The sequence below is a fragment of the Histoplasma capsulatum genome (genome assembly GCF_000150115.1).
Source record: "Histoplasma capsulatum G186AR genomic scaffold supercont2.4, whole genome shotgun sequence".
NCBI lineage: Eukaryota > Fungi > Ascomycota > Eurotiomycetes > Onygenales > Ajellomycetaceae > Histoplasma > Histoplasma capsulatum.
Genome location: NW_025544804.1, coordinates 476,996 through 501,823, shown reverse-complemented (window position 1 = coordinate 501,823; position 24,828 = coordinate 476,996). Strand labels below are relative to the sequence as shown.

The window sequence follows — 24,828 nt, the reverse complement described above, 5'->3', positions numbered from 1 at the left end:
TTCTACCCATAACCGGCGTTCAAAACTAGAACCTGTGTATTGACCGTACTAAAGGGGATGTACTTGCGCACAGGCTACTTACTATGTATAGCAAGGAAAGAGAGGGAAAAAAGGGAAACGAATCAGACGTCCAAAGAAAAGAGGGGGGGAAGTACCCCGCAACATGCTTACCTAGGTACAGTACAATACGTGTGTCCACGGTAGTTACAAGCCAAAGATAGAGAGAGAGAGAGAGAGAGAGAGAAAGAGAGAAGCACAGTTCCTACGGAAATCCGGGAAAAAAAAGAAAAAACGCCGTCCCTATGGTCAACAGCCAGAAGAGGAAGGTGAAAAATGAACATGTACCCAAAGGAGAAGAACAGAAGGACGAAAAGAAACAGATGCCCATGGCACGGCTTTGTTCTGGAAACCGAACAAACATCGAAGAAGATCCAATCCAGTCACGTCCCTCGCGCATCTCGCATCTCAACGGTCCAACTTAAAAGAAAGAAAGAAAAAAAAAGCCTGGGACCAAAGATAACGTTCTCAGTCCCACCTCCTCACAGTAGCAGCCGCATCAGCCTCTCTCGTGGCACGGTTATGGCGACTCGCTTCATCGAGGGTCTCGCTTCGAGTCTGCGCTTTCTGCGCGGCGAGCTGCGAGCTGAGTTTGCCCTTCTTTGCAGCCGATGATTGTCTCGCGGCTCGTTCCTAGAACCGAGGAGAGGTTTTTTTTAGTTGACTTGATTGTAATTTTTATTTTTTTAATTCTCTTTTTAGTATCTTTATTTTATTTATTTTATTTTTAATTGTTCTTTCTATGGGTTTTTTTCTTTTCTCTTTTCTTTTTTTTTAATTTTGTAGAAACAAAAATTGCTTAAACCTGTAGTTGCCAACTTACCTCTGCAGCACGCGCTGCCGCATTCCGCGGGTCATCCTTCCCTTGACCCGGGCTGTGGGCACCGCCGAGAGTTCTCCCTGTACTGGCCGATAGCGATGCACGGGGTGCCTGGGGAGGGGGATGAGGGCTTGTCCCGAGTACACGGCCTGGCTGTGCAAATGGTTCGGGTGGATTGGCGCTCTTGGAGCAGAGGCTTCCCATGACTGCTTCGTGGTGGAGGAGGAGGAGGAGGAGGGGGGGGGAGGTGGTGGTAGTGGTGGAGGCGGAGGAGGAGGCGGAGGAAAAGGAAGACGAAGAAGAGGTTCGCTGGACCTGAGCTCGAGCGCGCTACTATTTTTACGATTGCCCCCTGGGGCTGTTTCCGCTCTTCTCGCACCAATAAAGTTGCGATTGTGATCCAGGGCCAGTCAGGCAGCACGGCGGGGGAGGCGTTGGGGAGAAAGGGACGGGCCGGGAGGGCAACGAGCGGGGATGCAGTCGATGACGATTTGCGGCGAGCCGCGAAACCAGCGAATCCCAACCCTGGGTGATCGAGCGCTTGTCGTTAAACTAGGTATCCTGAGGCTTTGCTGGAGTCGGCCCTGATGCAGCAAACCACGGCACAGCGAAGGCCTAGCCCCAGCCGCAGAAGGAACGGAGCTGATTGGTCGCTGTAGCTAGCCGAGGGGCTGTCGAGTCACGTGATTGAGAAGGCTGGTGTGTATTTATGCCGAGGTAAAAAGTGCGTATTCGTATTCGTATACGCGGTTCCCTTTTTTGCAGCACAGTCTAGCAAGGCTCAGCGTTTGTTAGCCACGGGTGGGCAACAGCCGCGGGCTGACTAATCGCCGTTGTCACCGTGCTCGCCGTGCGTGGCTGGAACAGGCGCGCCAGTCCGCCAATCAGCAGCCGGGCCAAGCCGGGCCCCCGCCTTGGTCAGCGATTAGGTAATTAGCGCGCCGGCTCTGCGTCGCCCAAGGTCCCCAGCGCCATGGTGCGAGGCTCTTGACAACCACGGGGGATATTTTCCTTCCCCACGGCTCCATCTCCTCGCCGTTTACCGGGTCCTTGGGGGTCTGGTTGTTTCGTTCCCTCCAGTTTCCTTACTTCCGACCCCCGGCCGTCCCCTTTCTGAACCAGCATCGAACTCCAGGCGGTAGCTAAGAGAGCATTTAAAACGGTGCCATTGGGGAGCTTTCAAGATGGCAGAGAAACGCCTGCCGCTTGCTCCTGCCTGCATGGACCTCTCTCTGTCTCTGTGTGGAGGTACCTTGTCACCAACCGAGTATTGCTCAGTGTATCCTTCATGCCACGAAACCGTTGAGTCCTGCTGCGACGAGGATACCTGTTCTGCTGAGTGTTCGTCTGTCTGTGATGGTTTGGTGGCCTGTGATGCCTCCACCATCTGCTCGGAAATGCTCTGCGACTCCCAGGACTGCCAGAATACGACCCCGGTTTGCTTTGACCAGAACTGCATAGGTGACGGCACGGTGACTGTTGTTGACGACGGCATGTGCGACATGCTCAATCCGGACGGTTCTTTCAGCTGGAATTCGGAAGGCTTTCTGGATTCTGAGAACACTACAACCCCCGTTCATCATCATCCCTTTCACCACCCCCCGCACGATGCTCCAGCTAGCGTTTGTCCCAGTATGCATTCCGTCGGGCCCATTCCCCCGTCTGAACCATCTTTGGTTGCCAAAAACTATGCCTTCCAATATCACCAAGACCAGTCCTGCTCCTCCTTACCGCAAGCTACTTTAACTGAATCGTCAAACTCGCCGGGTTCAAATATCGACCACACAATCAACCTGTGTTCGACCCTCGATAACTGCAACCATGAGTCTCACTTCGGGCCCGTCTTCTCAGACTGCAATCCAGATGAATTCCTGGGGTTTATCCCCATGGAATTCCATGAGCAATTCCATTCCATTTATTCCCAGTTATATCCCCGGTTTGACGGCGGCTTGATGCTGCCATGCGAATTGCAACCCGAACATGTGCACAAGAATACGTCACGCTCCCTACAGCCTCCCCACCGTCCTCCATCATCAAGCGTATGTTCTGCCCACTCGACTTCGAGCCCATCTTTGACGCCGCCGTTACAAGGCAGCGATATCACTACTCCCCTCGCTACGCCCCTCACAACGCCCCTCACAAGCCCCGACGTCGAACAAACGAATGAGTTGTATATCTGCAAGTGTATTATAAAGACCGAATCCCATAATACCACCTGTGGAGCTAGCTTTCTCGAGGCCAGCAAACTCCAAGAGCATTTAATCCATGCCCATGTTGGCGCTATTGAAGGGCCCCAGGGACATGGCTTCTATTGCTGCTGGGAAGGTTGCCATCGCCCCAATGAGCCGTTTTCGCAAAAGTCAAAACTTCAAGGACACTTCCTGACACATAGTAACCGTACGCTTCCCTTCTACTCTTCGTAACTGTACATGTGCCCTGCGAGTATGAAATAACCGTCTCTTTGAAATTTTAGACAAAGGCTTCCAATGTTCCACGTGCGCGAAATGCTTTGCGAGGCAGGCAACGCTGGAACGCCACGAGAGAAGCCATCGCGGGGAAAAGCCTTACGTCTGCAAGCTGTGTCAGAAGGCGTTTACAGATAGTAGCGAGCTGAGTAAGTGTTCGAAAAATTCTTCTCTTTTGAGCTGCCGCCTTCTAATCGTAAATAGAAACGCACATGCGAATTCATACCGGCGAAAAACCATTTAAATGCAATTTTCCGGGTTGTTCTTTTGAGACTGGAGATGTATGCAACAACCTTAAAAAAAAATTCTATGATTTGCTTTTCCATATGCTGACATTGGCGAATGCAGTCATCAAATATGTCCAGCCACAAACTCAGTAGGTGACCCCATATCCTTGAGCTTTATTCATTGGTTTTTTTTTTTTTTTTTTTTTTTTTTTAATTTATTTACTTTTTTTCATACGCTAACGCCTTTGCTCAGCCCATGGTGTCCGAAAGCACAAGTGTAACTTCCCCGGTTGTTCGAAGAGCTTCACACGGCCAGGTAAGCTTTAGTATCCTAACATAATACTGCGCTACTCCCAGCGGCTGGTAGGGGGAAATATACAAACAGAATCCTAACGAATGTTATGTAATACAGACCAGCTGAAAAGACACATGAAAACGACCCATAAAGTAAACACCAACTCATCCGTCTCTGTTTCACCACCAGCTGTTAGACATTTTCCTCTAGCCCAATTCCAACCACCCTCCGCGCGCTCACCATTCTCCTTCCCCTACCAAACCGTTGCCATCCCGATGGCAACCGAATAAAACAGAAATTCTTTCAACATCGCACCACCTAACACACAACGATGCACCATAAAAAGCTCGGGGCGCAGCCAGTTCCGCGGTGGCTTGTTTTAAAGATTCTGCGCCCACCCTGGTTATTTACGGACATGAACATTTAACATTTTTAATGAAACCCGCCCCTTTTCTGTCGTTCGTTCGTTTATTTATTTGCCTCGTCTTTTTCCAGTTCAGCTCGGCGTTGGCAATTTTTCTCGGCGGTAGAATACAAAGAGATTTGGGAGGGGAAACGGCGATTTGGCTAGCCTACTTGACACTTTTTATACTGTATTTATTGATTTCTATTTTTCAATTTTAACCTCCCTGGAAAATCCGGCGCTGTGTTGTTGTTGGTTTTTAAACTAGCTGATTGGTTGGTTGATTGTTTTTGATTGTTTTATACTTTGCAGCTCTTTTTGAGTATATTTTTGGCCTGACTCCACTGGCTTTTGAAGCAACAGATAGCAGGGTTGCTTCTGATAGAAGGTATATATGATTTCAACGTTAAAACACCATATCATCCTGGACGGAGATCTCAAATGTTGCTATCTGCAATGGACCATAATCGCTAGTCGAGCAATAGAAATGGCAAAATGTTTTTGAACAGAATCATATAGCTATGCTTTAAGCATTCCTAGTGATTACTTTATCCATGAGAGCAGCCCTCCGGCAACACCCCACACCCTCTCCCAGCGGGATTCGTGCCATACATTGTATGCTCATGCCACTCTGTCCTCGCCAGTATGAGTGGGTGGGTGAATGGGTGGTGAGGCCAGGCCAGGCCAGGGCCGATCAACGGCCGTCCTTGAAGTTGAACCAGACTTGAGGGACGTTGGAAATCGGCAATGGCACTGATCTTCGGAACCGAAAAGGATAGGAGGGGAATTTTTCCTTGGTTCGGAAAAATTTCGCGGCGATTTGGATCGGCCCTCCAGATAACCCCCATCCTAGGAAAAAGCCCTGGCCTGATGGATGGGGGGGGGGGGGACAAAACCCCACCAAGCTCCATCTCCTGGGTCCCTCAACCCCCAAATTTCATACAGCGATTAGCAAACCCAGCCATTCACAGCCCGTCCCCTCGATTCTCGATTCTCGATGCGTTGGACCCAGGTTAACGAACTACAGCGTACAGAGTAGTTAGTTACGTGGTTTTGAACGAGGCTAGCAAAAAAGCGGTTGGGCGTTGGTCCGAAAGCTAGCAGCGGGTAGCATATGCTGGCATTCCAATGACAATTGAGGAACAAGATTCTACTCCGTACTTGCACTGAAGAAGGTATAGAAAAGGGGGCCTAAACTCTATCCATGTTGGTGCTTCAGCTTTTGCCGTGGTTGGAATATTTTGATCTTTCATTCTCAACCACCGGTAGTTGACCGAGTCGGCTTTCGGCGTTTTCGTTAGTGTTGAGAACCTAAGGATATATTATAGTCTCCTGCTGAGCAAAATATTGGAGTGTTGAATAGTGATCCATAGATGACTGACGTTCTGGAGGCCGGAAAATTGAAGGATGCATTCCACAGTTCTGTAAAAAATAAATACAGTAATTATGTTGGGAAAGTACGGAAGCTCCTGGGTTAGTGAGCAAGCCACAGGCATTGATCACCCCGGAAGTCCTCTGAAAGCTCATGCCTCTTTAATTAAGAAATGGAACGCCAATACTTGATTCCGGTATAGATATTTCAGTTTAAATTCTTAAAAACTTTTACAGCGCCAGTCCGGAGAGTTAAAGGGAGAAAACACTGGAGTTATATCAGTCATGCACTAACAATGCATAGTTACTAGTAACTAGTTAACTAACTGAACTACAAATAATGTAAGAGGGATTGGATTTGGGTGGCTCGTCCCCTCTATACCACCATGGCGCTGGCGGTGATTTGAGGTCTTTTGCCCAAGTGGCCCAATAATAAATAAACACCCAGCATTCTGCTCAGGAGAACACTTGACATATTTCACCACATTCTCGCTCACAACCACATCCCCATTAAGTGATATTGAACTCTATTTGTAACTAATTGATAGATCACTGAGACAAAGGAGCTTGACCACCAATCATCATCAGTGTCATCCACTGATGGAAGAAACAATGAATCATTATCAATTAACTCAACTACATAATACAGACTACCAGTTTGAACATTAATACGAATAATTTTTCAAAATATATAAATAGAAAGTAGCTTTTCTCCGAGTTCATCCTTGCCTCTTGACTACTAAAGCAGTCAAAATAAGTCTATTTTCACTCATTATTGTTTCTTTTATGTGAGAAGTATGAGGTTGAACGCTGAGTAATTGGCAGCGATCTAATTGGTCGCTCTTACGTTGGGTGCGGTTCAAGCTTTTGCCAAGAAATTGTGAACCAATGATGAACCTTGGCCCATGTTCAACTCTCTGTCACGTGATTACGCGCCATCGAAAATCAATAGTTATTTTAGGGTTCCGCGAACCAACAAAACACTGAAATCACCCGAAATCACCGCGGTAGCAAGGCACTTCACTCCTTACATAATTACAGACCGAGGTGCACTTCAAAAGCTTGTTCTCTCACTCGTCAGTAGTATGGTAGTCATTTTAGCAGCAGTTGTTAGGTAGTACCATTGGACTTGTTACCAACGTCTATCCTTTCAGGGGATGTTACATAAATGGTGCTTTGTCCCGCTAGCATCTCTATATCTAAACCTAAACGCATCCTCCCCGTGCTGGAAGCCTATTAGCTTTCCACAATCTGAAATATCAGTGCATGGCAGTTTACAAGGATGAGATCGTTGTACCGCCAAGTTGTACGAACTCTATTCTCAACGTTTTCTTAAGGTCGTTGCACTGAGAAGACTAGCTCTCATCATGGTTAGAACCACCATGTTCGACTAGATCGCCAGCAACAGTGCTCATCAAGCTTGGTCAAAAAGACTGACAATCTTACAAGTTGTGTCCACACACTCATCAGCAGAGTCTATGGACTAAATATTCTTCTAAATATAGCTACTAACAATGATTAGCATATTGTTCCATCCATACGAGGAGAAAAACATAATTACAATGTCATATAGGATTGCTAGATCTTAAAGAATATTGAAAAGAAGCTAAAACTCTATCTAACTATATCCTGTCAAGTTCTAACCATTGTTGATGATCAGCATTGACTGTGGCTTGAAACTTTAAGTTTCCCATTTCGACCCACCTTCAACTAGCACCCGCTTAAGGTTTAGTTAATCCCATGGGGTGGTTAGGCCTGGTATTTGGGATGTTTATGGGACGCATTGGACTAGCTAAATCACATTTAGAGTAGAGCTCCGTACCCGTGTGAACCACTGCACAATCAGAACCATTTTCAGTAAAAATGCTTAGAAAAGGAAAATTCGCCAAGCTAAAGTAGGTTAAGTATGCCCATCGAAAGGATTCATCGGTCCCTCTATTCAAAAGCAAAAGCTTAGTTTTACAGACAATCGCTTTTATTCAGTAAATTCTATACTCGGTTTATGAAATCATTTATAAATTACAACCATACAAAGGGGTAGACAATCTTCTAATTTTTTATTTTTTATTTTTATTTTTTAAAATTAAGTTCCTAGTTAAATTCAAATACTTCTGTCAATAGTTGATTCAGGACATCGAATCTCCCCCTTAACTATATAAATGCGCCGGGTGCATACATGGTTCGGGCAAAAATTGAACATGGTTCCAATTTTCGGCTGCAGACAGCTTTCAGCCGTGGCCTCGAACAGCAATCACATACATACAACACAGTCAATTACTAGCTACTTGTGAAGGCTATGTTCCTTTGATATGTCTAGACCCATATCGTATACAGCAGGGCACCTGGGTGGCCAGCCACGGGAAGTTTAGGTGAAGGGCACAGCTGGCAGGAAGTCCCTTTTTGGCCTTGTGATCTAGTAACACTGTATGCCCGCTAGTGCAAAGTCATATCAGACAGCCTCTAATTAATGGCTACACGGTGGATATTTTCCGGGAATAACTTTGTTTGAAGTCATTGTTAGAGAAATCTGGATACACTATAATAAATCAGAGCACTTCATTAATCGATATCTCAACACAATTACCCTGAGTCAGTTTCTCATATATATGAACATCTTTATTTATAAATAAGTAAGAATAGATAATAAGAACTCTGTAAACATTCTGCGAAAACATATGACGAATATGTACCACACATATACTGAAGTATTCAGCAATATCATGTCTCACTGTCGACAAGTTATGCTACAGGGGCGAATAATAAATGGGATTGCAATAAAAGTTTGACATGAGTAACATGGTTCTAACATATGCATTTGCAAAAACAACCTATGGGGGATCAGGCATGTTTCTCTGCAATATTCGGACGGATTCCTTCTTTCTTTCTGGTTCAGGTTCAGACGTTGGCGCCACTGCCGAAGCTTTTCCACCTGACCATGTTCACCATGACTTAGGGTATGTTGTTCTGGTTGCTGCCGTTTTAATGCCAAAGCCGCAGGGTTAAAACTGTTTTAAAAACACCCTGTACATCCTGAGCAGGCATTACATAAAAACCCACTCATCAAGCATATGATACAGGATAGAACGGATAGCTAAATGCCCCACGGTTTAGAGGAGTTGCTGAACCAGCAACCATAAAACTCTCATCTGTTCGTCAATGTATGTACAAGTACACGTAACGAGAGGGGGAAAAAAACAAAAAAAAAAAAAAAAAAAACATAACCTGTTCACTGCGTAACGCTCTCTTCCAATTGCTCTACTGCGTTCCTCAGCTCCCTAATCCTCCGCCCAATCCTCTTCTTAATCTCCTCCCGAACTTCATCCGGGACCTCTGCCGGGTTAAAATTCATACTACTACCATTCGGCCGTCCTCCGTCTCCCTCCCTTCCCTCCCCTCCCTCCCCAAACACTTTTGCCCCATCTTCCTTTCCTGCCGGTCCCGCGTTGGCAGGTCGTTCAAGACGTGATGGATGCGGTGTAGTGCCTGTGTAAGCTGAGTAGGCATGGTCGAGGTCGTCAAAAGCTTCGCGCAGGGAAATACGATCGGAGACGGCATAGATGGTCGCGGCAGCTGTAGATTCAGCGGCGATTTCAAGCTGGAAAGATGGGACAAAAAAGGGAGATACAAATTGTTAGTTCGTTTCGCGGAAACTTGCCAATGTTGATATATTTGTTTTGCGTGGAAATAGTGGTTATATGCGACGTGCCTCGTCTTTTACAATCTCGTATCTGTATTGTTTTTAAGAGGGCAATGTCGTCTGGTCAGCTCATTATTTCCTTTCATCCCAAGTAGCTTGTGTCGAAGCTATTCTAGTTCGGGGGGAGCGAGAGCCTCGCCGGTTTCTGAGGACAAAGGGCGTTGGTGTGTGGAGCAGTGGGGAGTTCGCGGCTGGGGACGGACTGACAAATCTTGGAGTTCTTGGATGTAGTCATCTGCCTTTGGCCGCTCATTTTGTGATGCGGAGGAGAAATCCCTTGTTTGGCGACACGATCGAAGAGACACTGCTGTTAACATAGTAGTGTTTGGAGCAGAGGATAACGAGTAAATCGTGATGCGGGAGTTTCTGCCTGTGTTTCCGCAGGCTCTTGTCGAGTATCGGGAGGTGCCCCGGAAGCAAGGCAAGACAGTGGTAGTACGTCGCATCGCATGAGGGAGAAGCCTCGACATGCCTATCCTACACGCACCCGTGCCTTTTGCGATAGATCCCCCTGGCAGATGCATCGTGTTGCGATGATAATTCCTGCTGTACGGTTGCCTGTTTGACGATTGCAGACACGGGGTCAACTGGTTGTAGTCCTGTAGACTTCAAAAAAGAAAACCCAAATGGCTTGTGCCACGTGAAGTAGAAGTTTAAACCGAAGCAAAAAGGTCAACAATCCAACGCCAAATAGGAGGTGAGGTTGACGAATGACGTCATATTCCATTTCCACATATTGACGATCACGTGATATAAAAACACCTTTTCCCATGAAAATTGTGGTTGAGAGTGTGTCGATATTGTTACAAATTATCTACTTTGGGCTGAACGGATAATAAATAGTTAATAAGTCTAATCTATGTATCCCGGCCAGTTCGACAATTCCTGTTTACGCAGCTATGGACAACCTGAAAACAGCCCGAAAACAACTCTTTAGACAAGCCAATATATCGGAACATTCCACGCCAGAAAGATTCCAAAAGCTGTCCTTTCCATGATGACATCGCCTACAATCTGGCTCTATTACATTGAAGCTTTGCTGCAATATCTTTCCACTTGGAGATTTGGGTATCTCATCGACAAAGACCACTCCACCGGTTAGACACTTATGTTTGGAAGCACGGGGCTAAGCCACTCTTGGATCTCGACAGCCGTAATAGATGAATTTGTTTTCTTTCCATTCTCCTTGGTGACAATGGATGCACGTGGGAATTCTTTGTTGTCGCTATACGAAGTGGAATCCCATATATGCTAGTCCGAGGATGCTTTTGTGGATTTTTCTATCGATTTCCTTCCTTTCATGGAAGGCTCTTACATTGTCATACCAACGACAGCCGCATCGGCGATGTCATCATGTTCTAGCAATGCGGCCTCTAGCTCAGCCGGTGCGACTTGCAGGGCGTTGACCTTAATGAGCTCCTGATTGAGGTTTAAGTACTTATTACAGGAATATTTCATCCAGAGTGTAAATGTGGCATCTATACCTTTCTGCGATCGACGATCCAAAACCAGTCTCCGCGCTCAATGGCGATGTCTCTCGGAGAATTGTTTCGCGCGTGGCTGCTTCGTTTTTCCAATATCCCATTGTTACATTCGGTGATCGGATATGTATCTCACCAGGAACATGCATAGCAGCCGAAGTTACCTCGGTCATTTCCCGCCCTTGTTGTACTATAACCCCAAGCTTCTGAGATACCTTGTTCTGGAGCTTGCGCGACAACGGTGCAAGCTCCACAGGTAATAAGCTTTACACTGGCCAAGTCATACTTGGCCGTCTCGGGTCTTTTGCTCAATATGACCATGAATCCATGATAGGTGGCGCGACATGCAAACTCGTTATCTTATGATCTTGCATGGGCCCGTACACGTGGTATATACATAATGGTAAAAAAAAAAAAAGACAATCCACCGCTCAGGGGGTCCGCCGTCTGCAGAGTAACGCTTCAAGGCTCCACGAATAGCCATCGACTGCAGAACGTCGGCTATTATGTTCCGGTGGCTCACGCATACTCCCTTCGGTAAGCCTGTGGTGTCTGATGAATAGTTAAGATGCCTCATCTCCGTTCAATCCTGGCCATTGATACGAATGTGACTCTTACACGGTTGCTAGGAGACCTTTAGTCCAGTCCCTCAATCCATTTTTGGATGAGTTTACAGTATCCGAAAACTAGAATAGCCGATCCGGGGAGATATCGGTCTTCTCTGCTGCTGCAATCACAGTGTTAACCAGAGACGGTGGACCAGGACGATTTTGGCCTCCATGTTACGTAAGAGTTGGGGCGTCCAGGAAGCTGGCCTGGTGTTATCAAAAAAAAAAAAAGAAAAGAAAAGAAAAAAGGGGGAGAGTGAGAGAGAAAGTAAAAATGGGATATACCAAGCACGGAAATCATCAACTGAAAATTTCCAGGAACATATGTACTAGTATGCAAAAGAAAGATAGAACAGAGATGAAGTAACCAAGACCATTTAATATTGAGTTTGCGTGTCTCCACTTGAGATAGATCGGTTTCGCCAGTCAAGTCGGCGTCCGGTCCGAGAGATGCTGAAAAATGCTCGCTCGATTGCCGAACGCCGGACTGCCCATTTCGTTTTTATCTCAATTGCTTCGTCCTTTGTACTTGTGCGTATATATATATATAATATGTACATGTGCATACATCTATACTATATAGGCGAAAGTACGTTATCCACTGCCGGTGGTTGAGCACATTTACTGTAGCTCTCAAAGCAATAAATAATATACTTCATATTCCTCAAAATATTTATTGAATCATTCAACATTATCATTATTTCATCGATTGATAAGTTTAGCTTCATTTATTTAATGGCAAAAAGGGAGGAATAAGGTTAATCAATCCATCCCTTCGACCTGATTTCGGGGGAAAGCATAGCAATATGAAAAAAAGGATGTGAAGGTTAATACAATAATGGATTTTCGAACAAATCACAACTAAGTTAACGAAAAACCTAACTATAAAACTTTCTCATCGATCGTAACAGTCGTGCCCATTTTTTGGGATCAAAGAGCAAATGAAAGACACAACATAATCTAATATCGCAACAAATTCCCCCTCCCATCATGAATATACCTGGGCGCATCCTTCACACTCACCAGCGACGGTGAGTTATTATTATTATTATTTTGGCTAAGGCGATGGTCACGATCATCCGCACTCAAACTCCTCGCCTCGCGCTCTTTCGTCGAACGCCTTTCCTTCCTCTCTTTCCCACACCTGGCCTTGAACGAATTACATTTCGCGCGGTGATGAGCAGCATCCCTCCGCTCGTCAACGGTACTCTTGATCCCAATCGCTGCTACGGCGACGCTCGCCACGTCTTTCAGGTTATTCTTAGTGCGCTGCCTGCGTGCCTTGTCGGAAATGATCTCGCCTTGGCGGAGCTGGGCTTTGCGTTCCTCGCGCTTGAGACTCTTGACGACAGTATAGCCGGCATGAACGGCGGCTAGTGTTGGGAGCCCGGTGGTGGCGATCTCACGGCGTCGTAGTTTCCTATGAGTGCGTTTTTCCTCGTCGGTGCTGAGGCAGGAGGATTCAGAATCAGTGTCATTGCCATTGTTAACAGAGAGAGGAATCACGGCACCCCTGTCCCGTAAAGAGGAAAAGGAGGAAGAAACGGAGTGGGAACCTACATCTCTGGAATTGCTGTCGCGGGAATGACTTCGCCGACGCCGCGACCGGTTTTTATCTGAGCTCCCAATGTCTGAGTCGCTGTCGTCGTTATATCGTTGTCTTTCACGACGTCTGTTACTGTGGCTGGAAGACTGCTTTCCTTCTTCCAGTCCCAATGCAGCAAGGCCTTTGCTCAGATACTCCGAAACGCTCTGGCTTCTCTTCTTGCTCCCCCGGCTACGACGTGATCGGTCCGGGCTGCTGTCATCATCGGAATCATTTGCAGAGCGTCGCTCGCGAGTTCGGGGCTTTGAAACAAAATGATCATATGCAGATTTCCCGACAGCTGCCAGGAGTCCGGCAGAAGCGAGCTCTTTTGCCCCGCGGCCTTCTGACCGTGCCCGCCCACGAGATCGAGAGCGGGAACGAGGCCCATTGACCACCCGGTTGGTAGCCAGCCCTGCCAGCGTGGTCTCGATGAGATGGCGTTTACTGTGTTTATCTGAGTGGCCGTCAATAAGTTTGTTGGCTCCACCTGCACCGATAGCTGCGGTCAATACTCGCTTTCCTTTCTCGCCTGTCCAGCTTCCAGGCTCCTTACGGGCGCGGAAAGCCTCCGCTGCGCCGGCTGTCAATGCAGCCCTGAGAGTCCGAGCGAGCTCCGTTTGCTTATCGTCACGGTTGCGGGAGCGGGAACGGGAGCGGGAACGGGACGAGTGTCGCTGGCGACGACGACGACGACTTCGAGAAGGATCGTAGTCAGGGTCATAGTAACCGCGATTAGAGCCATAGTTGCGGCTGTCGTCGCGACGCCTTGACGAGTGCGACTCGGAAACCCCTCCCAAGCCAAAAGCAGCCAAGGCTTGTTCGCTGAGAGACTTCCGTCGCCTAGGTCTTGGAGACGGCGTTCTAGAAGTGGATGAACGAGAATTCGATCGTCGGGAACTACGGTAACGATCATGATCGCCTATCCTCTCAATTAGCTTTCTTGCACATAAGTCGTAACTAATTGTTACCTCCAATGGGTGACATAGCACTAGAACAAATTAAAAAAAGTAACAATCCATTGCCGTTATCAAAACTTACGTCGATTTCCATAACCATGTGTACGAGAGCGTTGGTAACCTTTATCTGGAGCATAGTGGTCCCCATGACGATCCCGACCACGACCACCAGCAGAATGCGTACGCCTCACACTAGGGTCATGCGCTGTTCTCCGCTTGGCGTAGATGGCACCGCCGCCTGATCTGCCATGGTCTGTACGATGGCTACCAGTGTACGATCCTGGAGGAAAATCTCGCTGAATCTCTTCGACGTGGGAGTCCTCGGGCTCGTCAGGGCGGACTAGATCGGTAGGGCCTCCCCAACGACTGTTAGAGGGGCGGGAGGTTGTGTAGGACGGCTCGTAATAATCAGCGGTTTGAGCTCGTCTGTGCTGGGTGTTGTATGGGTGGTTCTCGTAGTAGGAGGCCATGGCGCAAGAGTATCGCTATTGCAATCCGGAGCCAATGAATTGTTGAAGGTCTTACTTCCGTCCCGATGGTGGAACTTCTGGAAGCTCAGGAGGACTGCGAGGGACGGGAAAAAAGCATATACTATTTCCTAAGAGCGGAATTTCTGGGAAGTAACATATATTTTTCAATGAAAATATATGTAGTTACATGAATAACTGAAGATAAATGAAAATAAATAAAATCAACTGATCTTGAAAATAACACAAAAAAGCGGGACGAGAAAGAGGAAGAAGCCGATGGTGGGGGTTCCTGCGATAAATATAACCCGGTGGCTGTTCTTGTTGGTCAGGCCAGGGTGCAACCGTCTGCAACGGGCTGCACTGTGACGCAAAGCGCCCCGTCTTGCTGTCCTCACCTTGGCAATCAAGGAAAGGCTGTGGCGACGCAACGGCAGCAAGGCTGGAGGGGTGAGGATTGGGCGACAAAGGATCTTTGTTATTGCCATTGCTGTAAAAGCAGTAGCAGCTGCAGAATACAAGGCAAAAGGCAGGGATTCTGCGATGACCTGCGATTATATCGTACTGCCTGGAGATGGCTATGATGGAGAAATGAAAAGTGTGTGGACTGGATGAGGATAGCCTCTCGAGCCTAGTCAACCCAGGCCAAGGCTGATTGCGCTGGGGCGCAAAGGCTGGTCGAGTTTTGTAGTGCCAGAACGTGCGATGAACGAGCAGACGGTGCACGGGGAGCGAGAGCGGAGGTATATTCGTATTTGGGTTGCATCCAGGAGAATCCCGTAGCAAGATCGCGCTGTCATGCTTCATCATTGCTACTGCGTAAGAGTTAATCGAGCGGGTTACAGCTGAACGGGGATTCTTGATCAAGGAGGGAAAATAGCTAAGGTATCAATGGATTGGGTGATTCGTCTATACCACCATGCAATGACGTCATGTGATGGGGTTGAGACTGCCCTAACCCTAGCTATTCAATCCGAGCTGGTCGGCATGCAATATACTGTACATACAGTCAGAGCTCGTCAACTGTGTGGCCTGGAGAACTACAAACATCCCACGTAGTGGACAGCGCATGCAGACAGCTAAATTCTTTGCCCCTTGAATTTAAGGTTCCCTGTTCCCGCACCGGTTCAGTGGTACCAGATCAAAAGTTTGGATAGACTCCAACCACTAATATACGATTTAGACAGATATGTTGTTATCCTAAATATACAGAAGGCAGCGTGGCGGGTTTCGAAAAGAAAGGAATGAGAAGGTACTCAATATGTACAGTACATCTATAAACTTTTTTACACAGCAAAAAGGAAATTAAAAACAAAAATACCAAATATGTTAATAACTTGAATACAGTGGATGAATACAGTGGACTGGCCAGCCAGAGAAAACAAGCCATGACCAAACTATCTGTGAAGTTGGAGACGAAAACAAATGGGAACAACCCATGTTCTCTAAAGGCCATCATCATACTTTACAATTACAACAGCAACGAGAGCAACAATCAGAACAACAGTAGTGACAAAAAAGTATGAAAGAAAGGAAAGAAACAAAACCGACAAGCAGAAAACTCAAGCAAATGAATAAAAGATGAGATGCAACAGAGGATGAGTAAGGTGAAAAGACATTACATTATCCATTACACGGCTATACAATATGGGGAAAGGAAAGAGTAATAGATAGAAAAGAAACAAATAAAGCAAGTCATCATCAATAAAAAAAATAAATCAGGACACAGGAGGGGGGAGGAGGGACAGATGAAGCACAGAATAACCCAGATATTCACAACACTCAACAGCACACATTTTCAGATGTAGAGCCACTTTTATAGTCCTCGCGTGCTTCCATTTGTAGTTTCTAATGTGTGTGTGTGTGTGTGTGTTGATCGAAAGCAAATGATACCGCACGCAAAAGAGATGGTAAAGAGTTACGAGCGTCGAATCATCTACCACATTGAAACCGCATTGCACAGAGTTAGTTTTTCACGGATGAAAGAAATCAAAAGTGAGACGAGAAGTGAGAAGGATTCAGGTAACCCTTTTCTCGACCGTTGTCCTATATATGTAGCTCGCCTGTCGAAAATCTTTCACACTCACAATGCAAATTTACTTGCTGGGTTCTTCACAGCCTTTGACTTTGTTTTATACATGGATTCGATTCTGATAACGCCTGCACTGGGAAATGGAAGAACAGAGAGAGGGAAATCAATGGTTGACACGAGGGGATACAGTGGTGGATGGGGAACGAAAACGAAAACAATAAGAAGGACATGAGAGAAACAAAAGGAAGAAACACTCTAACACCCAACCATTTCCCCTCACCCTCGTCGTTGCCATTCCAGCTGCGCTTTCCTATGCGGAAAATTGCTTCTATAGTATGGGATATCAAACAGAAAAAGTAGGAAAAAATGCCAGGAAAAAAAAAAAAAAGAACAGAAGCTGGCTCTATTGAATATCAAGCATGTCTTAGTACGTCTCCTTCATACATCATCGAGTGTAGCTGTCAATTTGTGATTTCTCCGCGGCAACTGCCAGAGTATCCAGCCCTCTGGTAATAGCGTCAGTTCGTGAAGTCGCTTGCGTAGACTCGTTTATTGAAGTATATGACCGTCCTCCATAACTGTGACTAGTGGATTGGCTTAGGGTATCATCCGGTCTACCATCTGTACATGGGGAAGTTGGCGTTGCAAGACCGACGTAATCACCCCTGTCGCACTGGCTTTTGTTACTGCCACTCCATTCGGGTGGAGTGGTGTCATCGTCGCTCCTTTTCAGCGACGTTGTGCTCGATATCGACAGCCGATGTGTCCTTCGATGCTGTTTCATGTTGTCTTTTCGAGTGAATGCCTTGTTGCAAACTGGGCAGTGGACGCTCTTCTCGCCCGTGTGCTTCTTGCCGTGCCGGGCAGCGTGCCCGGATGTGGTGAAAGTTGCGGTGCAAGAATGCGAGACGGCGTAAGGACACGGGTACTTATTCTTCTTGCTGACTTTCGCTGCTCGCGTGTCCCCCGATGCACTAAGCGGAGTTGGTGGTGAGGGAGGGTCTCCAGGCTGGATCTCGCTGTGTGTAATCCTCCCAATCGACAGCTTTTCAATCGGAAAGTACTGCGAGTTACGACAGCTTGTGGGAGTATATGTGCCAGCAACCTGGGTTGTTGGAACCTGATGATTGTAGTAGATGGAATGCTCTGGGGGCTGGCTGAGCCCGCTGTAATGGTGCATGCCTGGATCTATACGATAAATGCCAGGAGATAAGGGGGGCAGAATGACCCGGTCTGCTCGTGTATTTTGATGATGTCCACCTTGTGAGGGCCATTGACGAACCTGCTGATGGGTATATGTCACTGTCTGTGGTCGGCATTTTGCGTTTTTAATGGGTCGAACAGCAAAAGAGGGGTTGTCGTCATTGTTCAAAATAGATATAATGCCAGACTTCCGAGTGTCCATATCTTGGACTTCTTGGCCTTGTTTTTTGTAAGGTAGAGAGTCTCTTGAATATAAAACAGCTATGCTATTCAGTCAAGGACAAGGTGTCTATATCGATATATTAGAAACCCATAACAGGCACAACAGTATGGTAGGAAAAACCCACCTAAAAAGTAAAAAGAGCACTCCAAAGTACTCTTTATATAAAGTCGGTATGAGTCCTTGCTTTGTATAACTGGTTCCGAGGGCGGTTGAAGTACAGAGCTTGTCCGCCTGCAAGGCCGTATGGCACGGATTCTGGCTAGATATTAGGACCCGTGGGAGGAATGTTCTCTCTCCAGTAATTGACGAAATCTCCCGCCTGAAGGAGGGGATTATGTGGCGCAGACGGTTGAGTATGAAGGATATGTACAAATTAGATCCTGAAAAATGGGGAATTGAGGAACCAGGAGGATGATTGAAATGGCGTCGTTTCCCGAACGATATCACCAACCAGTAACGATAACGAACAATGTCAAGACAATCAAGGGATGGCGGAAAACGCGGAGGGGGTACAATCGTGGAGACAAAAATTGTAAACCAGGCCCGAGGGAGCTGCAACACAGATGACAGAGGGGGGTTCGTGCACACTCGGGTCAAACAGCAATCATGGAACAGAAAGATAGATCAATCAATCAATAGGAGCTATGCACAGGAAGAGACACAGCGGCAAAAGAACAGGTTGGGCTGCGAATGACTATTGTATATGCAGGCGCAACAGTCAATACTAAATATCACCAGCCAAAACGATCGTAATTTTAAAAAGTGATATTATCAAGCAATTATTTAGCAAGTATTATTATTTTTATTTTCAAAAACTAAAAATAAAAATAAAAATAAAACCAAGGAAGGAAATAAAAAAAATAAAAAGGCGAGCACTTGAAGGGAAACTAAGAGCTCATATAGGATCCAGAAATTATCGGAGACGTGGAAGGGGGGGCACGGATACATAGTCCGGGATGAAACGAGGAGCGTGGAAGATCCGAAGCCCGTCTTCAACAGGGCCACGGCCAGAATCAGTTGCAAGCAGCAGGGCGGATTAGCGTTTAGTGCTGGAGCAAAGTATAATCATAATAAGAAAAGCGCACCTAGAAACAAAAGAACCCTCCTCGACGTTCTATCGAGCTGGGTTTGCGCCAGGGGAAGATACCAGGAGGGCTTGCGGGCTAAAAGTTCTACTACTGCGTAAGCTTCACCCCAAGCTGATCATCAGAACGCGGGTCCAGCTATCCACCGGTCAATCAGTTTGCTCCCATTGACCGAGAAAGCGAGCCAAAAGGACAAAAATAACGTGAAGTGGCGCAAAGCCTCCAAGCTCTCCCCGCATTCCCATCGAAACGAGTCCTGGAGTCCAAACGGACGAGCCATAACCAAATCATGCATAAATAATAACAAATCCAAATACATCAGGGACGTAAGGGTTAAGAGAGCAATGGATGGCCCGGAATTGTGGTGATAGGCAAAGATAGATTTTTTGAACGTTTTTTTTCAAATTGACCGCATCCATGGTTCGAAAATTCTGTTATGGTTTGGAGGAATTTGAACCACGTCTACACACCGCGGCACAACCGCCATAACGTAATCTACCATCTTCTCAGGGCAAATCACCTACTTGGACACTTCAGAATCATAGGATTAGTTAAGAAAAAGGCAAAATGGCAACTTGCAAAGGCCTGAGGAATATGAAAAGTAAACAATAAGATTTCTAGCGAAAATTTACGCATACATAGTATATAATAAACATAGGCTAGCGTGTACTGTACAGAGCCGTCGTTCTGACGGGCTATGTTGAGGCGCTACCACTGCCGAAAACCCTTGCCCCTTCAGTCCAATATGTACAAGTATCCGTTGTTGTCAAACGCTCAATGCTCTCCAAAATGAGCACTGGAGGGGTCAGCGTGTTTAAGAACAGGGGGAAATAAGGGGGCAAAACATTCGAGCTATCATGAAAATATCGTCGTGAAGTGTAACCGGGCGACATTGTAGGTACTGGTAAGCTTAGGAGCCAGGCACATGGGAATTCATGGTTCATCTCCCAGGTCTGACCATCGACTCATCGAAATGGCAAGACAGGTTGATGCCAAAAGTGTCGCCAAAGTGTCGCCAAAACTGCCCCACCTCATGCAATCGCCGCGAGACAGAGTACTCCATAGGCCACTGAGCACAATAACCTTGACCAAGAAGAACACGCAGGGCTTCCCCGAAAACAGCCCAAGGCAACAACTACCGGCATGTCGAATAGTAAGGATGAATGCGCCAGCATTCCCAGCTCTAATCCATCGCCAGCCCCCATTGCCAAATGCAAACCCATGACTCCGAGGTTTAATTTTTGCTCTATGCAGATTTCATACATGCCGCCGAGTGGATATTATTCTATAACCCGCCAAGGGAAATACAGTAATAGATTTGCACACAACGTCCGTCATGGCTGGCGTCAAGAATCATTGAATGGCCTGATGAAGCTAGTTATTTTCTTTTCCTTCCAGCCGCAGTGGCTGTCTGATGGGCGTCACCAATGCAAATTTTCGACCGGTCCCTGAAAGGACACCACCAAGTTACGAAGGGCTCAGGCTCCAGACTGCCAGGGCAATACGGAACTCTCGTGCTGTATTTCCTCCATTCTGCTCCCAACTGGTGGTGTTCACAAATAGCAAATCCGCCATGCTAAAGTTCCCCAGGCTGGATATTCGTACTACGTGCTGATACCCCCCAGTTTGAAAGCACCATGCATGTGCCCGTGCTGCTCGTATTATTTGTGATTTTACATTTTTACTTTCACCCCTTATTATTTGTTATTCCCGCCCATCTGTTTGCCCTTGCATCACGCAACAGTAGTTTGAAATTCGGCTCGCCGCCACCGAGTCCCTAGTTTCTTATGAACCCGATTCGAAAAGATCCTTGAGCCTTAGCAGGTCCGCACCCTTTTAGGTTATCTTCCCTTCGAACCCTTCAAATGGGCGATCCCAAAGACCCTCAATCAATTATTTACAACCAGGGTCCAACTGTCTGCGTGTCAATTGTGAATTGCGATTGCCCCATACAGAACAGGTCGCTGGTTTTCTCAGCCCCGAGGATCTGGAGATTTGGGTTCTCCCCAATTGCATTACCATGACGATGAACAGACATACACCATCCAAGGTAGATTGGGTATGCGTTGTATCGTATCTAAAATTTAGGTAACCGTATCTCCGAATATTACGCCTAGAACTGTGTTAGAATGGCTGCTAGATTCGAATTTGTCCCAATCGTCCAAAGACTCCACAGGGCGTTGGCCTATCTTAGCCCTAAAGAAAATCACGACGAAAGGGTTCGGCGGAGCGAACCATGTTTTGTGGACCTGTAAGCGAAGCTCACCATGGATCCATTTTTGTCAACGAAAAAGGATTAACCGACGAGAACTTAACCTTTGACATGGAAGTGGCCGAGTCTCATCGTGAGAGCGACTGTTTTCGTGTCGGAGAAATCAAAACGCCAACAACTGAGCCACCACATGTCCGTCGAATACACATCTGAAACCACGATTCGGTGTGTTACAATTTTTAAACACCGGCTTGACGTGCGCAAGTCTCAAGAAAACCTGAAGCCGTGTACCTGTTACAAACAAGGGTCACACGTGCGATCTATGCAGGACAAAGAGTTAGGTATCTCTTATGTGGCGCCACCACTTCCCATGCTCCGTCATCTTTTCTCCTCTCCTGAGAATGTCCATGGAAGAAACCGAAAGAAGAAAAAAAAAAAATCGGTGCCTGCACGCCCACAAGCCCTCTGTTGCAAGCCATTTGTGGATCATGTGATTGTCGCCAATTCATTTATTTTCCTTTTGTGGCATACGCAGTAGACAATGAGTAGCCAACCTCGTTTTCACGCATTGAAATGCAACTGCGGTTCCGCTGCTTGCCACGCTTTTCTTCGGACATATGATCAGTCCATTTTCCTCCCCTCCCGAATATGCAGAGGCCTCGGGTATCGGGGTGTGGACGACTTGTGATTCGACACCAAGATCTCGTTTCCGAAAGGTTTCTTTTTTTTCTTTTCTTTATTGAATGCATGGGAGTAGCGTCCGAGAACACGCCCATGCCACGAGGAGCCCAAGCAATCAGCTTGGAATGCAAACAACGTGCGTTCCGCGACCATTGCCTGAAGCAAATATCCGTTCTGAACTGATAATGGGTTGCTTCATGCTTGCCTTTTCATTGTTGTCCACCGCCCGCTGCATCCAGCCACCCAAGCATTCAGCACTTCATCTACTCTGTACTTTCATTAACAATAGGAAATTTCTTGGTTGCGTGTTGAGCCGAAAATGTTGATCCGGTCCACTCTTTTCATCAATCCAAAGTTCTTAACTTACTATGTACACTACATACTATCTAAGGCGGGATCTTATGAGCCAAAGGCCGCTCTTACCAGCAAAGACGAAACTCGATCGTAATACTGTGGATAACATGTTGATTTTCAGAAAATATTAGACAGATTCTGCAACCTATTGTTATTGATAGTCAAACTACCTTGTTTTAGTGCAGTACCAAACCCATGCTAGTCTATACTTTATATAGCTATGGACGCAGTTCATTTCATCCATTTTCTCAATACAGTTAGAATAACATATGTGTACCTGATCATTGGCAACTGAATAGAGAGAATGAGCTGTGTAGAGAATGAGACTTGTCTTGTATCATCTTTGAGTCAAATCAACTCTATTTTGATGTTTCAATTACTTTGTTATCCAATACTGAATACCATCAGATTTCATCCAACGTCATCGATCATGCACATCAACCCTATTGTTGAAAAGAATTGTCCTAATCTTCCAGGGTCTCTCGAGCCTCTCCACATGATACACTACTGCACATAGCGCGTCCGTCTCAAGTGACAACGAATGGGGAGTAAACTGTGCAGATGTGCAGCATCACTGATACCCTCCTTGTGTTACATTCGGTCCAATAAATGCCCATGCCTCAAGCTCCACCATGACTAACAAATGGCAACAACCGATTCGACGAAGGCTCCGTATATAGAGTAACACGTGGGAGATAAAGAAAATGCCTGCAGAATCCTGGAATTAGGTGATTGCGAAATCTGCACGGCTCATGAAATCCCAAGAAAAGGAAATAGGAGCAGGAGAAAGAATAAAAAGCAAAGACAACAAAATCCTAACCAGTTGGCCAATCTGCGGGCCCTAAGTTGGACCAAGCAAACGCTAATAATAATAGGACGATAATGCATGGTCGCCGAGCCACAGGGTCCTCGACGTGGGGCTATCAACCGAACAGATGGAAAAAGCAAAAAAAAATTTACAAAAAAAGCGACAGATTTCAAGTTCGAATAGCCATCGTTCAATAATGTGAAGTGGCTCTTGAACCATCCGATGTCCTGACACTGATGTCAGATGGTACCATGAATATATCCTGGTGCAATAACGTTTATTTTTCTTTTCTCCACGCCGATAAAATAGATCACAATAATGATTCCAGAGCAAGCTCCGCGCGAAATTTTTGCTCTCCGCTATCTGGTTCCTTGGAAGCTGGGAAGCTGGATCTCGGATCTCTTCGCAGCAATTGGCACAGCTATCTCTTTGGATGCCTTGGCTTCAGTCCCGCAGAGTGTTAATATCTCTCCCCAGAGCAACATCTGCAACATCCCTCAAATAGTTTCATTTGAGGGAGTCATAAGTCTTTCCATCGTCACACCATTCTCATATTTAATTATCCTTCAGACTCGTACTAACAGATGTTGGAAAGGACACACGTGGTGCTGACTGACTCTTCATATCCACTCCAGAACCCATTACGACCCTCAAATCAGACCCTAAGTTCCCAAGAAAAACAATGTGGTCAATGGCGATCATTCTCCTCGCAAGTGTTACATTTCTTTCACTACCATGCCAAGCTTTAATGAAAAGATGAGAAGGTGAACCTTAAACTACTTAGTTTATTTGTTGGGTTGGTAATTGCACATCTTTAAAATCACCAACTTTTCCACCCTCATATCGTGGAGACTTGAAGGCCTGAAACAATCAAAAATTGTTTTGCTTCGCTTGGCTCCACAGTCCCAGCTCGTCCATACAAATCTAAGATAACTAACTATCTCAAGTTACCACATCTATATATATCAAGGCTTCGCTTTAGGCCTATGGGAATACCAAGCAAGTCAAAACTTAACTTCAGGCAGAGTAGATCTCTCCCATGAAAGGACCTTTTATGATGAAAGAAGGGCCTTAAATCCGAGATTCAGGGAGGGAGCTGAGATAAGACTCCAATCTCCGAGTAGTTCCGTGACCACACGTCGTCATTTTCATGCGGCCTCATTAATTGAAAATGCCCTACTACCACATGCATCTTAAACCCTTTTTCTACATTAATTAATATCGCCGGATGTTATATACTGTAGGTACATAGGTGACCTCACATTCACAACAAAACCTCAAGGCCAAACACGGCAGACTGGATTGATACCAGGTATCAAATGAGTATCAGAAGCTCCTGCTTGAAGGTAGTATTAAGCACTTTCAATTTTAATAAAGCTCCAGCGATGGTGCCTAAATTTTTCAAATACGAACCAGCTCTTGATTCCCTCGTCGACTGACCTAGATTTATTGTTTGAGATTTAATGTCCACTCGGATTATTGTCTGGGGTTTTTTTTTATATGTCCATTGACCAAAAGAAGCAGGTGCTTATCCCATCTATCTCAACATGATACCATCTGCAAGCGTAATGTTTTATAATGGTTGTATTGACGGGGTAAAAAATTATGAGGAATGAAGGGATAGGATACTGTTCACACGGTTCCCAAACCAGATTTGTTCTCCATTTCTATTTCTATTCCGCAATTTTCCAGAATCCCTTGGGTGTATTTCACAATCGGATCCGCATGGTTCATAACCCCCTGGTGATCAGGGATTTCCCTCACATTTCTGTTAAGCCTCTTCACGTTTAGATGA

General features: G+C 46.2%; 10 protein-coding genes across 10 annotated transcripts; 5 read left to right on the top strand and 5 right to left on the bottom strand.

The window, feature by feature from the left end:
• Positions 1-237: 237 nt before the first annotated feature.
• On the bottom strand, positions 238-1,081 carry HCBG_03276 (uncharacterized protein; the record flags this gene model as incomplete). Its single annotated transcript, XM_045430325.1, has 2 exons — positions 238-690; positions 881-1,081. 2 exons carry the CDS (start codon positions 1,079-1,081, stop codon positions 526-528), a joined length of 366 nt encoding a protein of 121 aa, XP_045288468.1.
• Positions 1,082-2,039: 958 nt separating this feature from the next.
• Positions 2,040-4,780, top strand: HCBG_03275 (zinc-responsiveness transcriptional activator; the record flags this gene model as incomplete). Its single annotated transcript, XM_045430324.1, has 6 exons — positions 2,040-3,274; positions 3,351-3,491; positions 3,547-3,623; positions 3,691-3,718; positions 3,823-3,885; positions 3,982-4,780. 6 exons carry the CDS (start codon positions 2,062-2,064, stop codon positions 4,152-4,154), a joined length of 1,695 nt encoding a protein of 564 aa, XP_045288467.1.
• Positions 4,781-5,014: 234 nt separating this feature from the next.
• Positions 5,015-6,071, top strand: HCBG_03274 (uncharacterized protein; the record flags this gene model as incomplete). The annotated part of the gene is made up of 2 exons (XM_045430323.1): positions 5,015-5,279; positions 5,986-6,071. 2 exons carry the CDS (start codon positions 5,015-5,017, stop codon positions 6,069-6,071), a joined length of 351 nt encoding a protein of 116 aa, XP_045288466.1.
• Positions 6,072-8,363: 2,292 nt separating this feature from the next.
• Positions 8,364-9,893, bottom strand: HCBG_03273 (uncharacterized protein; the record flags this gene model as incomplete). The annotated part of the gene is made up of 3 exons (XM_045430322.1): positions 8,364-8,643; positions 8,869-9,233; positions 9,539-9,893. The coding sequence occupies 3 exons, from the start codon at positions 9,857-9,859 to the stop codon at positions 8,364-8,366; spliced, it is 966 nt and encodes a 321-aa protein (XP_045288465.1).
• Positions 9,894-10,646: 753 nt separating this feature from the next.
• On the bottom strand, positions 10,647-11,137 carry HCBG_03272 (4-coumarate:coenzyme A ligase; the record flags this gene model as incomplete). The annotated part of the gene is made up of 3 exons (XM_045430321.1): positions 10,647-10,754; positions 10,820-10,898; positions 10,953-11,137. 3 exons carry the CDS (start codon positions 11,135-11,137, stop codon positions 10,647-10,649), a joined length of 372 nt encoding a protein of 123 aa, XP_045288464.1.
• A 1,247-nt stretch (positions 11,138-12,384) lies between these two features.
• On the bottom strand, positions 12,385-14,438 carry HCBG_03271 (uncharacterized protein; the record flags this gene model as incomplete). The annotated part of the gene is made up of 2 exons (XM_045430320.1): positions 12,385-13,931; positions 14,051-14,438. 2 exons carry the CDS (start codon positions 14,436-14,438, stop codon positions 12,385-12,387), a joined length of 1,935 nt encoding a protein of 644 aa, XP_045288463.1.
• Positions 14,439-16,402: 1,964 nt separating this feature from the next.
• HCBG_03270 (uncharacterized protein) lies at positions 16,403-17,872 on the bottom strand (the record flags this gene model as incomplete). Its single annotated transcript, XM_045430319.1, has 1 exon — positions 16,403-17,872. The coding sequence occupies one exon, from the start codon at positions 17,870-17,872 to the stop codon at positions 16,913-16,915; it is 960 nt and encodes a 319-aa protein (XP_045288462.1).
• Positions 17,873-18,362: 490 nt separating this feature from the next.
• Positions 18,363-19,346, top strand: HCBG_03269 (uncharacterized protein; the record flags this gene model as incomplete). The annotated part of the gene is made up of 3 exons (XM_045430318.1): positions 18,363-18,469; positions 18,797-19,075; positions 19,301-19,346. The coding sequence occupies 3 exons, from the start codon at positions 18,363-18,365 to the stop codon at positions 19,344-19,346; spliced, it is 432 nt and encodes a 143-aa protein (XP_045288461.1).
• Positions 19,347-19,545: 199 nt separating this feature from the next.
• Positions 19,546-21,403, top strand: HCBG_03268 (uncharacterized protein; the record flags this gene model as incomplete). Its single annotated transcript, XM_045430317.1, has 7 exons — positions 19,546-19,579; positions 19,658-19,782; positions 20,044-20,210; positions 20,377-20,579; positions 20,886-21,037; positions 21,067-21,101; positions 21,181-21,403. 7 exons carry the CDS (start codon positions 19,546-19,548, stop codon positions 21,401-21,403), a joined length of 939 nt encoding a protein of 312 aa, XP_045288460.1.
• Positions 21,404-23,351: 1,948 nt separating this feature from the next.
• On the top strand, positions 23,352-24,230 carry HCBG_03267 (uncharacterized protein; the record flags this gene model as incomplete). Its single annotated transcript, XM_045430316.1, has 2 exons — positions 23,352-23,607; positions 24,004-24,230. The coding sequence occupies 2 exons, from the start codon at positions 23,352-23,354 to the stop codon at positions 24,228-24,230; spliced, it is 483 nt and encodes a 160-aa protein (XP_045288459.1).
• Between the last annotated feature and the right edge of the window lie 598 nt (positions 24,231-24,828).